This window comes from Astyanax mexicanus, chromosome 11 (assembly GCF_023375975.1).
Source record: "Astyanax mexicanus isolate ESR-SI-001 chromosome 11, AstMex3_surface, whole genome shotgun sequence".
Classification (NCBI taxonomy): Eukaryota; Metazoa; Chordata; class Actinopteri; order Characiformes; family Acestrorhamphidae; genus Astyanax; species Astyanax mexicanus.
The window spans coordinates 14713999-14730000 of NC_064418.1; the positions used below are offsets into that span (position 1 = coordinate 14713999).

Genomic DNA, 16002 nt, shown 5'->3' on the forward strand with positions numbered 1-16002 from the left:
TTGGCTAAAAGCTTTAATCAAGTAGAGAATCAGGATCTTAACATCTCGTCTGTCTGGTCCACTGGGCACGAAACATCTGTAACATGAGTTAATCACGCAACAGCCAGTCAGATGTAGGGCACTGCAGTTCTACGTTTTAGTCTAAAATAGCTAAATCTTGTGTCTTATCGACATACGATTAGCTATAAACCTGAATCTTTAGATGTAGATGTGAAGTTAATAATATTGATTTACTATGTTGCACTTCTAAAGGACTTGATAAATATTAGGCAGCAAGTGAACAGTCAGTGAAATAATCTAAGGCACCCAGACAAGAACCAAACTGTAATGTTCTAGAAGACCCTGTCAGTACTCAATCTCCAAAACATCAGGCAGGTCTTGTTTTCCTGGTTTGCAGTGGTCAGTATTTACCAAGGATGTGCTGGGAGAGACTGTCTGTAAAGTAGAACTGAATGGTAATGGGTGCTCATACCATATACATTATTTTATCTTATGTTTTTTCTAATAGATTATTAGGACACAAAATCCAAAAGTCCAAAGCTAATCTGTTACGCTCATTCTGCACTCGCTCTGTCTTTCCCTCACTCGCGCTGTCTTTCCCTCACTCGCGCTGTCTTTCCCTCACTCGCGCTGTCTTTCCCTCACTCGCGCTGTCTTTCTCTCACTCGCGCTGTCTTTCCCTCACTTGTTCTGTCTTTTGCTGTCCCTCCCTCACTTGAGCTGTCTTTTGCTGTCCCTCACTCGGGCTGTCCTTCCCTCACTCGCGCTGTCCTTCCCTCACTCGCGCTGTCCTTCCCTCACTCGCGCTGTCCTTCCCTCACTCGCGCTGTCCTTCCCTCACTCGCGCTGTCCTTCCCTCACTCGCGCTGTCCTTCCCTCACTCGCGCTGTCCTTCCCTCACTCGCGCTGTCCTTCCCTCCCTCACTCGCGCTGTCTCTCCCTCACTCGCGCTGTCTCTCCCTCACTCGCGCTGTCTCTCCCTCACTCGCGCTGTCTTTTACTTTCCCTCACTTGTGCTTTCTTTCCCTCACTCGTGCTGTCTCTTGCTGTCCCTTACTTGCGCTGTCTTTCCCTCACTTACGCTGTCTTTCCCTCACTTGTGCTGTCTTTTGCTGTCCCTCACTTGTGCTGTCTTTCCCTCACTTGTACTGTCTTTCTCTCACTTGTGCTGTCTTTTGCTGTCCCTCACTTGTGCTGTCTTTCCCTCACTTGTACTGTCTTTCTCTCACTTGTGCTGTCTTTTGCTGTCCCTCACTTGTGCTGTCTTTCCCTCACTTGTGCTGTCTTTTGCTGTCTTTCTCTCACTTGCACTGTCTTTCCCTCATTGTGCTGTCTTTTGCTTACTTGCTCTGTGTCGCCCTCATTGTTCTGCCTCTTCTCTCTCTCCCTCTCTTGCTCACCGGTTCTGTCTCTCACACTGTTTTGGTTTTTGAAAAAAGTATCGTATCAAATTCTAACTATTGTATCATATCCATATCAAATTCAAACTATCATATCTGTCTCAAAAAATAAAACCATACGCGATACCCAGCCCTAGAACTACATGTGTTATCACAAGCCTTTGACAGAAAAGAGCTTTGTATTTCATTTTGCACTCTTACTAGTAGCACAAGTGAAACAAGGTGTTCAGCATCACACTTGGTATCAGTTTTTCCATGTGAAAGGTATGAGCTGTACAGGGCTGGGATAGTAACGTTAACTTGGCATTAGAATGGTTTGTTTTACCAAAAGACTGGCTGTGTTTGTATGTGTACATTGTAGCCTTTTAGCTGCTCACTTGCTTTTCCTGTGTCATTATTGTCCTTTAGTTTTCTTGTGATGCAGTGTGAGGTTTTGTGTTTTTTTTGTTTTTTTTTTTGTAATGACAGTGACAGCAGTTTTTGACATTAATTTTCATGTACCAAACAAGTGCTGTGGCATATCATATCGTACATAATAATATCTGCAACATTTTTGAACAGCGTTATAGCAGAAATACCCTGAAATATTGTGATAATACGGGCCATATGGGCCATCAGATATGGGCCAACTTCTTTGCTCTTTGTAACAAAAGACAAAATTTACACTGTTCTCATATTCCAAGTATTATTTACTAGAAATTGTTTTTTCCCATGTGTTTTACTTTAATTCTGGATATATGGAGTGCATTATTAGTATATGACACGTTGGATCATTGACTTGACTTCTGTTTAGTCAGGTACAAACCTCAAGTAGGGGTGTGCCATATTTTATTGTATATAATAATATTGCCAAATAACATTTTTGTTGCAGGATTTCCTTTTTTTTATTACTATTCTGTTTTTCTAATTCCATGTTTTGTCATATCACCAAAAATATTGTTCTCGTAAAAATTTCATTGTATTATTTTAGGGTCATATCGCCCACCCCCACATCAACTCATTATTTAGCTTCGCCAACACAGAGTAAATACAGTTACATTCTAGGTCAACTTTGACTGGGATAACATTGCTGCAGGTTAAAGTTCTACAGGAAGCAGATAGTTTCTACTATCTGAGTTATTTGCAGCATGAATGTAGGCCATCAGAGCTTCAGCAGAAAAACATTCAATAGGCCAAAGGCCTGATGATAAACTGTTGCTGCTTCAGCTCAGGCAGTGAGATTTGATGACAAACAGCAAGACGCTTCTTGCCTGCACTCTTCAGTCCCTCATCTATCATCGTAACAGACACTCTCTGATCTATTAAGTGCACTTTGTTGTTCGTAAGCCTCCGTGACAAATACCTTTATTCACCTAAGTGCCCCGGTGCTGCTTCCGGGCTTATGCCACACTGCGTGAGCCTGTGTAGGCAGCAACTCGCTCAGGGTTTAAAGGCCCTTGTTTGCATTTGAAACTGAGCCACTCCTCATGATGGTAAGGAGCATAGGAAATTATGTAAGCCTGATAAGCAGCGAGAGCTCTGTGAACACCCAGCTTCCAGTAATTTTGCAGTTCTGTTTTTCTTTCTTTCTTTTTCTTTTTTTTTTTGCGTCAGAAATGTGTAATGCAATACCACAGATCTCGAAGGGGCACGCAGTGTCACCAGGCGCAGCTGTGTTTTACCCTTCACGTATCATTTATGCACATCTGGGTTTCATCTCTGCTGAAAGACGATCATCCGTAACATTAAAACCACTGACCGTTGAAGTGAATAACACCGATTAACTGGTTCCAATGAATCTGTCTTGGGAGGGTGGGTTTATTAGGCAGTAAGTGAACAGTCAGATCTTGTAGGTGATGTTATCGTGATGCTTATTGCTATCTTACACCCTGTCAACAGTCTATTTTCATGCCTTGAGTATACATTGTTTAAATTGCAAAGGCGCTTGTGAAATGAATGCCGATGGCCATGGTGGTATTGCATCTATCTTTGCAGCGGAAAACACAAGTACAAGTGTGCCACTGACTTGATTAGAAACGTGAGAGCAGTCAACTATCACGCGTTCATTGCTAGCATGGCGACGCAAGTGTGTTGAGCATACACACACAAGCACACAACAGTGCACTGACCCATGTTATACATCAACAATGGAAATTGGTATATTTAGTAGTTCACTGAACAGGTCAGTGCAGAAGCGCTGTGCCATTAAAATATCAATCCGAGTGTACCTGGCTCTTAAAGGGAATGGCAAGTAACATGCTGATTGGTTGATTTAACAATGCGCCCAAAACCCTCCTATGATTAATTAAGAGAATTAGCACATGCCTTTTGCTCGTCAGTTGGATTATAGCCACTTAATTTAAAGATGGCGGCGCCCAGAGAACTACCTGAAGGTACTGTTTGTGTATAAACATTTTTTTTTAATAAACTAGCTATGCAATTACAAAGTTCTCTGTGCCTTGTTTCAAAGGTCAGGACCCTCAGAATTCTACTAATAAAGTGTGAAATTAAGCTTGAGCTTTTTAATGGTATAAGAATAGTGATTTTTTTTTTTTTTGCATGGGTAACAATATGCCCCTATTAGGGGTGGGCAATATTATATCGTATACAATATATTGTGACACAGAAATATCATGATATTAAAAATCCATATTGTGATAATAGGGCTGTTCTGTCTTAAAAGTAGTCTATTATTTACTGTGAAGCTTTAGGTGTATTTATTGTATAATTGTTTTAGTTTGCAGTTTATATGCATGCACTAAATATTCTGCAATATTTTTTGCTGCATTATATTATTTTATGCTATATTATTCATTTTGCCACATTATGATTATTCTGTTATACTATTATACTATATTCCTGAAATGAATGAATTATTTTAGTTTTCCTATATCACCAAGTATATCGTTATCGCAAAAATACCCTGAAATATCGTGATATTATTTTAGAGCCATATCGCCCACCCCTAGCCCCTATCACTAACATTGTAGGCCTGTTGGGAGCATGAGATAAAAGTACTGTATTTCAGAATGCTGGGGGTGAATGGAGGTGGGTTATTTGACAAAAGTTTGTACTGGTTATTATTTTTTGTACTACACACCAAGCCCATTTCACACCAGATTCCTCCCATATACTGGAAATTGCACTATGTTGCTGATTATAGTATGTTATTTGATTTTATTTATTTATTGGTTTGTTTGGCACATGCAGTGTTTGAGATGGGGTTTGGAAGTGAAAAGGATTGTTCGCGTATTTTGCTCCATTCAGATTGTAATTTTTTCGCCTAAAGATCTGTAGATAAAGAGATGTGGAATTTTAAGTATGCGTCAGTTATTCATTCATTTATTCATTCATTTGCTCCTCATCAAAAATTAAGTGGAAGTGTACAGCTCAAAATACTTTCTTAGCAAAAAGTAATGAATGTGATCTGTTTGGTGGCAAAAATAAACCAAAATCTCAATTTTATCCAGACTAAACTAAGAGTTTCATATATAAAATTGTATTTACCAGATATAGTCCTAATCTGATGTAAATGCATTGGGATATTATGTCCTCACACTGTCTTATTTTCTTCTTCTTCTCTTTGCAATAGCTTGGCTTTGTAATCAATCAATTTGCATCCAGAGCAGATAAACGAAGATGTCGCTTGACATCACTGATTTAAATTTTTTGCGTTGCACATCGATATTGAGATATCCTACAGATTTATCACGAATCATTTTTTGTGTCCATATCTTACACCCCTACTGATTGCACAGAGGCTGTGTATAGTGGCATAGGGACTGGACAACTGACCATTCCCTCTACTTGTGCCTACTTGTGACCTTCACATTCACACTGGTTCTTGATGTTCTTTCCTGATGTTCCCCACAGAAAAATCAGTACCTGATGGCTTGCTTTAGTGTCTGAACTGGACCAGCACTCCAGTGCATTTATGTCTTGTGTTGAAAGCTGTGGTATAAAATAATTTAGTTCCACTGCAGAAACTTGATGTTCATCTTCAGTACCGGCGTTCTGCTTCTTGAAACGGATGTGACAGTAATTCCTGCAGATTCCCTGTAATCCTGATAATGGTGACTTGTGTCTCTGGAACTAATCCTCTAGCTTTATCCCCACCAAGGGGCAATTAGCAAATTAAATCCACAAAATAATTTGCGCTGTGATTGCCGGTTCGCAGTTGCCTTTGATGAGCCGTTTTCGCTGTCATTGTTTCTCGCCAGTCGAATGCGGATGATTCACTGAAGATCTATTGGACGGCGTCCACTGGTTTTGATTGAGAGGACTATATTTAGTAACAAACACAATAAGAAAACAAAAGCACACTCCATTTCTCCGGCTGATGCTTTGTTTGCAATGTGCTTCCGTGACTAATCTTCACTTGAGGAGGTACGTCGTGCCAGGAAGGCCTACACTAGACCTGAGATAGCGATGAGTGGTGAACAGGTTGTAATAAAATGTCCCACAGTTAGCATGATCCTTCGATGCCCTGAGGAGAGCCAAGGACTTGACCTGGATTGCTTTGTTGAGTGTAAAGTAAGTAAATGAGAGCAGTTCTTCATCACTTCCCTGTCGTGCAGACATCAGTGTACCCATTTCAGTGACAACAAACTCAGTCAGAGTGGCGGCAACCAATTCAAATACTAGCGACACCATGTCTCAAAGCTGCTTTTTTGCATGTCAGAATTAAAAACAAACAACTAACTTTTTTTTTTCATACAGCAACTGACAAAAGAAGTATGTCTGTGGAGAGTCAATTCCATGCCATTTTTCTTTTTCTTCAGTTTTTCGTTTATCTGTCAAGTGTAGGATTTTAAGCTTTTTAATAGTGCTGTCATGCAATAAAAAAAAAATCCAATTAATAACTTGCTCTAAATAAATTGCATTTAATCGCATTCATCATCATATCATATTAGACTGTACCATTCCATTGATTTCTAGCTGAGGAGCAAATTAATGAATGAACAATTGGCATATACTTAAAACCTCTCTGTAATGAACACCAGTCATTACAGAAGATGAATTAATTTAATTTGATAATCAAATGACTTATTATGAATAACAAATAAATTATTTGGAAAAAAGCTGCAAATATTTTAAATTAAATGTAAAGAAAACTATAGCTTTCACAACTGTGTACAAATAATTATATATATATATATATATATATATATATATATATATATATATATATATATATATATATATATATATATATATATATATATATATATGTTTTTCTAGTTCCAAGTTGTTATGGAACTAGATTTGACTGATTTAATAAAACATAAATAAATAGAAGTGATAATCAACTGTATAATACTAGTGCATCTAGTGAACTCGAGGTAGTGGGGCTCTACTGATTGCAGGGCCGAAACCAATCTGGGAAGAAATCAGGAAAATAAATACAGAAAGAGAATTCTGTGTTCCAAACTTGTGTGTAATTTAGAGTAATTTGGCAAAAAAGCGGCAGCAGAGATTACATTACATTAGTTATTAGCTGTAGTAATAATCTGGGTGATGAATCAGGTTAAACTGCACCTGAACAACCGTTTAGCTCAAACATGAGTATAAATACGTTTAGTAGTTGGGTCGGAACAAGGCCAGCTCCAGGGTTAATTTGGAAGCGGGCCGAGACCATCACCTCTTTTAGGTCTTTGTGTGGCTGTTTTGTTTTAAACCCGAAATTTAATTTGCTACTGTATGTTAGTTTTAACCAGACTAAAACTGTATTTATTTATCAGATATAGTCTGATATAAAGACATTGGGATATTATGTCCTCACACTTTCTTCATTCTCTGTAAGCTTCTGTGCAGTAGCTTGGCTTTGTAATCAATCAATTTGCAACCAGAGCAGATGGAGAATGGAGATGTCTGGGCCACAGCTGTACAGTGCATTTAGATTCCCATGGCCTGAGCCGTTGAAGCCCAAATGAACAAGCCAGCGGTGGGCTCAGTTCAGTTTGAAGTATGATCTCCATTGTTGGCGCCAGCAGCCCGAAGTCATTTGCATTTGTTAATGCTAGCCACCCACAGTTGAAGTGAGCAGGCAGGGGAATGAAAATTGAGAGAATTGAAGGAATGCACTAACAGCACGACTCAAGATGGCATTTGGAGGTCACGTTTCAGATGCCCTTGCAATTGCATGACTGCTATTCTAGTTGGCCTGTTGCTTGGGTTTGTTGCTGCTTGACCTGTATTGTTCGCTGCTTTTCTTTCCAACCCCCCCAGTTACGGTGGCGCCAGCCTTCTTTTCACTTAGCCTGTGCAACCAGTTCTCGAATACCTGGCCCCAAGCTTAAACTGTTCCTCCTGGGTTATATGAATGCCACTAGAGGTATCATTTCGGGTCCTCTTAGCCTGGGGCACCAGTTGGATTGACAGTCTTGCGCAACAACGCCGGTACCAGCGGTATGTAAGCGTTTAGGCTTAAATGTGACAATTGAATGCCCTTTACAGCTTCTCATTACAACTTGATAAATACATGCCAGGCTTGGCTTGTTTAAGTGTTTTAACTGGTTAATGTCAGAACCAGTCAAAAGATTGCACATACTCAAGTGAATGCAGTACATCTTATTAATGGTACATTAATAGTAACATTAGTAAAACATACAGTGGTGTGGAAAAAGTGTTTGCCCCTTCATGATTTCCTATTTAATTTTTTTTGCATGTTTGTCACTCTTATAGCAGATCTTCAAATAAATTTAAATATTAGTAAAAGACTACCCAAGTAAAAAAAATAAAAATCAAAACCTACTTGCAACGATTCTTTCACAGCACTGTTGGGGAATTTTGGCCACTCTTCTTTACAGAATTGTAAAGAAGAATTGTAATTCCACCACATTGGAGGATTTTCCAGCAATGACTCAATAAGATCATGCCACGGCATCGCAGTAGGATTCAGGTCAGGAATTTGACTAGGCCACTCCAAAGTCTTAACTTTGTTTTTCATGAGCCATTCAGAGTTTTTTTGGGCCATTGTCCTGCTGCAGAACCCAAGTTCGTGTCAGCTTGAGGTCACGAACAGATAGCCGGACATCAAGCTGACATCAAGTCTCCATCAGGATTTGTTGGTAAACACCCGAATTTATGGTTCCATTTATCACAGCACGTCTTCCAGGTCTAGAAGCAGCAAAACAGCATCAGGCCATCACACTACCCCCACCATATTTTACTGTAGGTATGATGATCTTTTTCTGAAATGCAGTGTTACTTTTATGCTAGATGTAATCGGGGGGACACACCTTTAAGAAAGTTAAACTTTTGTATCGTCAGTCTACAGAGTATTTTCCCAAATGTCTTTGGGATCTTCCAAGATGTTTTCTGGCAAAATTGAGACATGCCTTAATGCTCTTTTTGCTCAGCAAAAAGTCTTGGCACTCTGCCATGCAGGTCATTTTTGCCTAGCCTCTTTCTTTTGGTGGAGTCATGAACGCTGACCTAAACTGAGGCAAGTGAGGCCTGCAGTTCTTTGGATGTTGTTGTGGTGTATTTTGTGACCTCTTGGATGAGTCGTCGTTGTGCTTTTGGGGTAATTTTGGGCGGCCGGCCACTCCTGGGAAGGTTCAGCACTGTTCAATGTCTTCGCCATTTGTGGACAATGGCTCTCACTGTGGTTCGCTGGAGTCCCAACATTTTAGAAATGGCTTTAAAACCTTTTCCAGACCGATAGATCTCAATTATTTTCTTTCTCATTTGTTCTCATTGTTGTTTTTTTGCCATGATGTCTAGCTTTTGAGTATCTTTTCACTTTGTCAGGCAGGTCCTATTTAAGTGATGTCTTGATTGAGAACATGTGTGGCAGTAATCAGGCCTGGATGTGGCTAGAGAAAAATGATCTCAGGTGTGATAAACCACAGTTAAGTTGTGTTTTAACTGAGGGGCCAAACATTTTTTCGCAAAGGGCTATGTAGATTTGTTTTTTTGTGTTCCTTAATAAAAACCTTCATTTAAAAACTGATTTTTGTGTTTACTTGTGTTGTCTTTGACTGTTTTTTTAATTTGTTTGATGATTTGAAACATGCAAAAAAATAAGAAAAGAAGAGTTTAGGATGAGCCTTCAGTAAGATGATATATTTTGGTTGCTTTGACCACAACTCTTGCTATTGGTTCCTTATGTTTCTATAATAAACACACACATTGACAGGGAGCAACATCACATGATATCATGTCTCTGCTCCTCCTGCACACACATCATCTCGTTCTCTGAACTGAAGCTTTTGCCGGAAGCAATTCTGAGCCCAACCTTCAGCTCACCTCCAACCAGAGTCGTCCGGCTCTCGCTTACAGGGGCTGCGGCCTGTTTGCTGTTTGGGTTAATCGTGCTGCTGTTGTTATTTTTGTGTTTACTCATGTGATAGCCACAGAGTATTTTTTTTACTTTCCTGAATTGGTTTATAATTTCATCGGTGCATCATCTCGCTTTCCCAGATTATTTTAAACCCACGTTTCTCATATTAGGCCTGTGTGGATGAATATGAGACATTGAATAGCGATGATATTTACTGATATGGCAAAAATCTATCACACAATATACTGTATTTATTCATTTCGGTTGATACGATACATGATCCTATTCCAAATAGTATATAGTATAAAAGTATAGTATGAATGGTATAAAAGGTTTACTGATTTTTATTTAAATTTTACTGCACGTCAAATTAAACAGCATTTTCTGGCCACTGGCCATTTTCTACATGGCACTTCATGGCAAAGAACTCTGAGGATGTGGGAAACAGAATTGTTGCTTTGCACAAAGATGTTTATTTTCTTGTTTGAAAAAAAAAAGGCTAGATAAAAGTACAGATATTGAATGCGTTTATCAGATTTTTTTTTATTATTATTCATTTTGACATTTTTTACCATTAAATAAATTAATCAGTTTAAGTCATTTTTTGCCTTTTTTTTTCAAAGAAAATGACATTCAGTATATTTTTTCCCCTTTTTTAGCAGAATAATTCCGGTTATACACCTGGTTTTCAAGCTATTATAATTACAAAGGGTGAGTGCATTGTGCATAGGTGTGTATGCAGTAGGGAGTGCAGCAACTCGATTTGTTCCAGCGCTTTAGTACCGAAAAAAGGCTTTGTAAATTGACATTTGTTAAAAGCCATTTCTAAATCTCAGTTTATTTGCATTGCTACTTACCAATTGTAAGCTGTTAACCAATGAATTGTTTGCAAAATAAATCACCACCTCTTTTTTTGAACAAAATATCACAAACATGTTTTTACATTATAATTTTACTATACTTATTTTTAACATTATAAAACTTTACGAAAAAAAAGAACACATGATTTTTGTTTTTGCCATATCTGGTTATTAACTGCACCTGAAGAGCTTGAATGCCAAAATAAAGGAAAAAATGCAGGGTGTTCTAAACTTGTCACTGGTAGGGTACTTAGGTGTTCTAAAACTTTTGACTGGTAGGGTATTTAGGATATTTTACAGTATAAATATTCTAAAATATGCTAAAATCTGAATATTTATAAAAAAAAAGTTAATTGTGCTTTAAAATAATTTAATTGCATTGTTATGCTATTATCATTATGTCAGTGCATCGAAATGGTCTTAAAATGTATTTATTTATTTATTTATTTATTTAGAAGATTTATTCATTTTATTTTAAACAAAATACATGTTATAAACAGAAGAAAAAAAATACAAATCACAAATAAAATGAAAGGTAGCAGAAAGAAGAAAAAATCTTATCGCCCCTTTTATCCCAAAAAAAATTAGAACAATAGTAAATTTCCAAAAAACTAAACTAAGCAAAAACATCAAATCCTTTTCAAACAACAGTTTATATAGTTACACATTATACTATTTTATATTTTTTATACAGACCAGCTTTTATCATTCTTTTAAAGGCACACATTGATCTAGCTTTTTTTTTTTTTAACATCACTCTCCAAATTATTCCATAATCGTATTCCTTTAAATTGAATTATCACAATTTTTTGGCACACTATATTACCCAAACAAACACTGCCTACAGTATTTACATGAAATATAATGTGAACTTGTTTCAACAGGAAAAATTATATTATTATTATTTTTTGTGCATTTCTTTGTTAGAACTCTGACTGAAACTAGATTGCTCTAAATCAGTTTTTTTTTTATCTGTGCTGTTCTAGATAGGAGTTTCACAGTGGGGATTTGGGAGTGTTTGGAGACATTTCAGACTGGTTGCATCATCCCCTTTCGTCTTCAGATTGCGCTCATCGATCACCGCTTGTCACGGCCCACAAAACAAGCCCGCGCTGAACATTAATGTTGTCTGTGTTTCGCAGGTGCCATCCTGGGCCGCTCGGAGACGCAAGAGTGCGTGCTCTACAACTACAGCCCGAGCTCGGAGAACCAGGGGAACCGCAGCGTCGAGCCGTGCGTCGGAGACAAGGACAAGAGGTTGCACTGCTTCGCCACCTGGCGGAACGTGTCGGGGACGGTGGCGGTGGTGAAGCAGGGCTGCTGGCTGGATGATGTCAACTGCTACGACAGGTAGCTTCTCTTCTCATTATCGCCTTAGATCTTTACCTTTACTTTTTTACTATTTTGTGAATTGACAATTAAATCTGGTTCCCCATCATGGGTGGAAGACCTTTTAACCCAGAATGAACTGTTAAATAACATACTAAAGCCCCCAAACTGTTGTTTAGCAATCTAGACTATATATAGAGGTTATATTCAGGCCCCAAAATATACAGGGCTTGGACAATGAAACTGAAACCCCTGTCATTTTAGTGTGGGAGGTTTCATGGCTAAATTAGAGCAGCCTGGTGGCCAATCTTCATTAATTTCACATTGCACCAGTAAGAGCAGAGTGTGAAGGTTCAATTAGCAGGGTAAGAGCACAGTTTTGCTCAAAATATTGCAATGCACACGACATTATGGGTGACATACCAGAGTTCAAAAGAGGACAAATTGTTGGTGCACGTCTTGCTGGCGCATCTGTGACCAAGACAGCAAGTCTTTGTGATGTATCAAGAGCCACAGTATCCAGGGTAATGTCAGCATACCACCAAGAAGGACCAACCACATCCAACAGGATTAACTGTGGACGCTGTAAGAGGAAGCTGTCTGAAAGGGATGTTCGGGTGCTAACCCGGATTGTATCCAAAAAATATAAAACCATGACTGTCCAAATTACGGCAGAATTCAATGTGCACCTCAACTCTCCTGTTTTCACCAGAACTGTCCGTCACCACAATAAACTATTGTGGTCTAAAACCAGGTGTTTCAGTTTCATTGTCCAACCCCTGTATATCTACTTAAACAATAATTTCTAATCAAATCTGGAGAATCTGCAGCAATCACTTTGAGAGAATATGGTGTTGTTGATACTGAAGAGCAGCTATTCACCTCTACACTTACATAATATAGCTTATTTTTGCACAATGTTTTGTCCTAGAAATGATTGCAATAAACAATCTTACTGTCATTTTAAGACTTTTTTCATTCGATCTGATTTAAATGAATTAAAATTGGCAACTAATTTAATAATCGATTAGTCTGGTCTACGGTGAGTTACGAGCACCGACTGTGACAGGCCTATCTGAAGATGTTCTTTATTGTTAGTTTGCAGTTTTGATATAGATAAGCTCCACTTTTCACACTGACCTTTTTGTGACTGGCTGTTAAACTGTTCAACTGCTCTTTATTATTCTCAGACTGGCTGCTGTGGAGGTGGCGGTAAATCCCCATTCATTAGCCATATGGCCCCTACTAAAAATAGAGAACATTCCACGCTGAATATTGATACAAAGGCACCTCGGCCGTGTGTAAACATGTTTTCTGTTGGAGGTTTGCGCTGAACCCTGTCCCCTCCTGTCATAAAAGTGGGTAAAACTCCTCTCGGCCTTATCTGCTCCTCTGCCCGCCTGTGACGGGTGAGTGGCGCCCGCCCGCTCGTCAGGCGGAGGTGTGTACAGTAGCGTGCGAGGCACCTGAGCCTGTGGAAAGTAGCACCTCGCTCTGCTCGCGGCTCTTGTCCTAGCATGCTGCTGAACCTGTTTACCCCGCACCCGCTGGAACGGGGTAGTTGCTTTTTTTATTAGTATTATTATCCTGGAGAAACGTGCAGGCAGGCTGCATGGTTTCTGGTCTAATGCCACTGGAAGAAGAGCAGGACTTTATAAAGATTACAGCTGTTAAGGTTTTCAGGGGGTCTGCAGTCTTAAAAGGTTTTTAAAAAATGTCTTTAATCCCTCGTCCAAAAGTGTTAAAAACGTCACAGAGCGTAAATACACTTTTGGTTTTGTTTTCATCTCCGATGTCTTGCATTTAGCAATTTGCAATTGCAAAATGTATGCAAGGTAGGTTACAGATTTAATGATGCTGAGAATTGAGCTAAACCAACAGAATTATTATTTAAGTTTCTCAGGGACACTGTGTGTTTCTGAGGACAGTAATATAGGGATAGGGGGAAATGTAGGCATGGACTCAGATAACCCCAATTTCAGTGAAACAAATTTTTTTTTTTTTCGTGCAAAACTTACTAATTATGTTTGTCATTCGCTCCTTCTCTCACTCTCTCTTTCTCACTCACTCACTCACTCACTCACTCACTCTCATTCTCTCCCTCTCTCTCACTTTCTTTCTCACTCACTCACTCACTCACTCACTCACTCTCCTTCTCTCCCTCTCACTCACTCTTTCTTTCTCACTCACTTACTTTCACACTCGTCATTCAATCTCTTTCTGTCGCTCACTCACACTATTTCTCTCTTGCACTCATCACTCTCCCTTTCTCTTACACACTCTTTCTTTCTTTCTCTCACTCACTCTTTTTCTTTCTTTCTTTCTCTCACTCACTCACTCTTCACTCTCTCTCTCTCACTCACTCACACTCTCTCACTCACACTGTTTCTCTCTCTCACTCTTCACTCTTTCTTTTGCATTCACTCACTCTCTCTCCTTCAAACTGTCTCTCTCTGTTTCTCTCTCTCTCCTTACTCTCTTTCTCATTCACTCACTCATTCACTCAGTCACTCATTCGCATTCTCTCACACACTCTTCACTCACTCTCACTGTCTTTCTTTCACTCTCTCTCTCTCTCTCTCTCTCTCTCTCACTCACAAATGGGCTGTATATTATATTATGATACAGTAAATCTACCCTGAAATATTATAATACAGTAAAATAAAAAGGTAAAAAGGATGTACTCTGCCAGGTGTAAATCACACTTGACCATTATTACTGTCCCCTCACAATAATACAGGAAAATACCAGCAGAAAAAAACATCATTATTTTATTTATGATTAATCAGTGATTAATACAATTTTTTTTATATATATTTTAAGTGATTGACACTACACATATAAATAAAATTGATATTAAAATACATATAAAATTATTTTAAGATTGGCAGGTCTGCATGTCTAGAAGGTGTCAGCAGCCTCACAGCCCATATTCATCCTCTTCATTTTCAAACTAACTTAATCTCTATTTATCGAGCTAACCGGAGCGCACGGCTCTGGTGTGGTCTGACAGCTTAAACCAGTTTTTTTGACAAATATACTTTTCTACCCCGGTTTATTTGTTCATGCGCTGGCTTTGTGACACAAAAAACGGTAAGGTGGGTAGAGAAGAGGGGAACGTGGCTCAGTGGACTTTGGTGCACACGGTTTAAACTTGCTTGGATAACACTGTGTTCTTGTTCACTGTCAGTAACATTTCTGAGCATGTTTACCGTCTAAAATATTAACCATGTTTTGAACTGAGCTGTTTAGAGAACAGTATCACGCATAATTATTTATGACACTATTTGTAACTGTAGGAATAATTCCCATGTCAGCACTCATCAGCACTCAAACCATTCAGGTGTAAAGTCACCTTTAGGCCATAAGAGTGTTTCAGTGTGTGTCAAGCAGTATTACATTTTTCCATAGCTGTATAAATTAGTAGTCTACTAATCTGACAATTGCTTTTTCGATTTGTCGATTAGTTATGATTATTTTATCATGTCTCCATTTGAGTTAACTATTGCTGAGGCTCCCGATCCGATGCATGTTTTACCGCATTTTAACAACTAATCCTTTAGGACCCTAGACCAATTTTGCAGGACATTTTTATAGCTGATGTAAGGTATATTTCTATACCTTTATAAAATTGCAAAGCATAATAAAGGAGACATTAACACATGCAGGATATTGTTATTTGCAGAATATACTATTTAAATGTCTTCAATTAAGATGTAAATACAAACAGACAATATTACTTTGAACTAAACCATGTTTTGATAAAAATGTAATCAATCTCTTTTATTATGAGGAATGTTTTTTTCAGTAATAATTTTACTGAAAGGGAAATATGTAAGTTCTAAGTTTTTTATGTATGTAAATTGCCATTAAGTTTATTGTTTCTATATTATTAATAGAAACTAAAATTACTTTTAGTATTAATATTTCCCTTTGTCTTGTACTCTTGAATTTTCATTGGTAAAAAGTCTTCAAGTTTTCCCGTATTATTTTTTATTTACCGTATATTTCAGACTGTAAGGCACACAGGATTATAAGGCACACTATCAATAAATGTCTATTATCTGATCTATTTAAATACTGTACATAAGGTGCACCAGACTATAAGGTGTGTTATGCAACACTAGTAAGGAACAGAGATGTTGCC

At 38.4% G+C, this 16002-nt stretch overlaps 1 protein-coding gene across 4 annotated transcripts in view; it reads left to right on the forward strand.

The window, feature by feature from the left end:
- acvr2aa (activin A receptor type 2Aa) overlaps positions 1 to 16002 on the forward strand; it is a 76386-nt gene that overhangs the window by 17478 nt on the left and 42906 nt on the right. For all 4 annotated transcript variants that reach the window (XM_022667920.2, XM_007250592.3, XM_022667921.2 and 1 more), the window contains exon 2: positions 11669 to 11876. In XM_022667920.2, coding sequence (XP_022523641.1) covers positions 11669 to 11876 — 208 coding nt within the window. The remainder of the gene's footprint in view (positions 1 to 11668; positions 11877 to 16002) is intronic.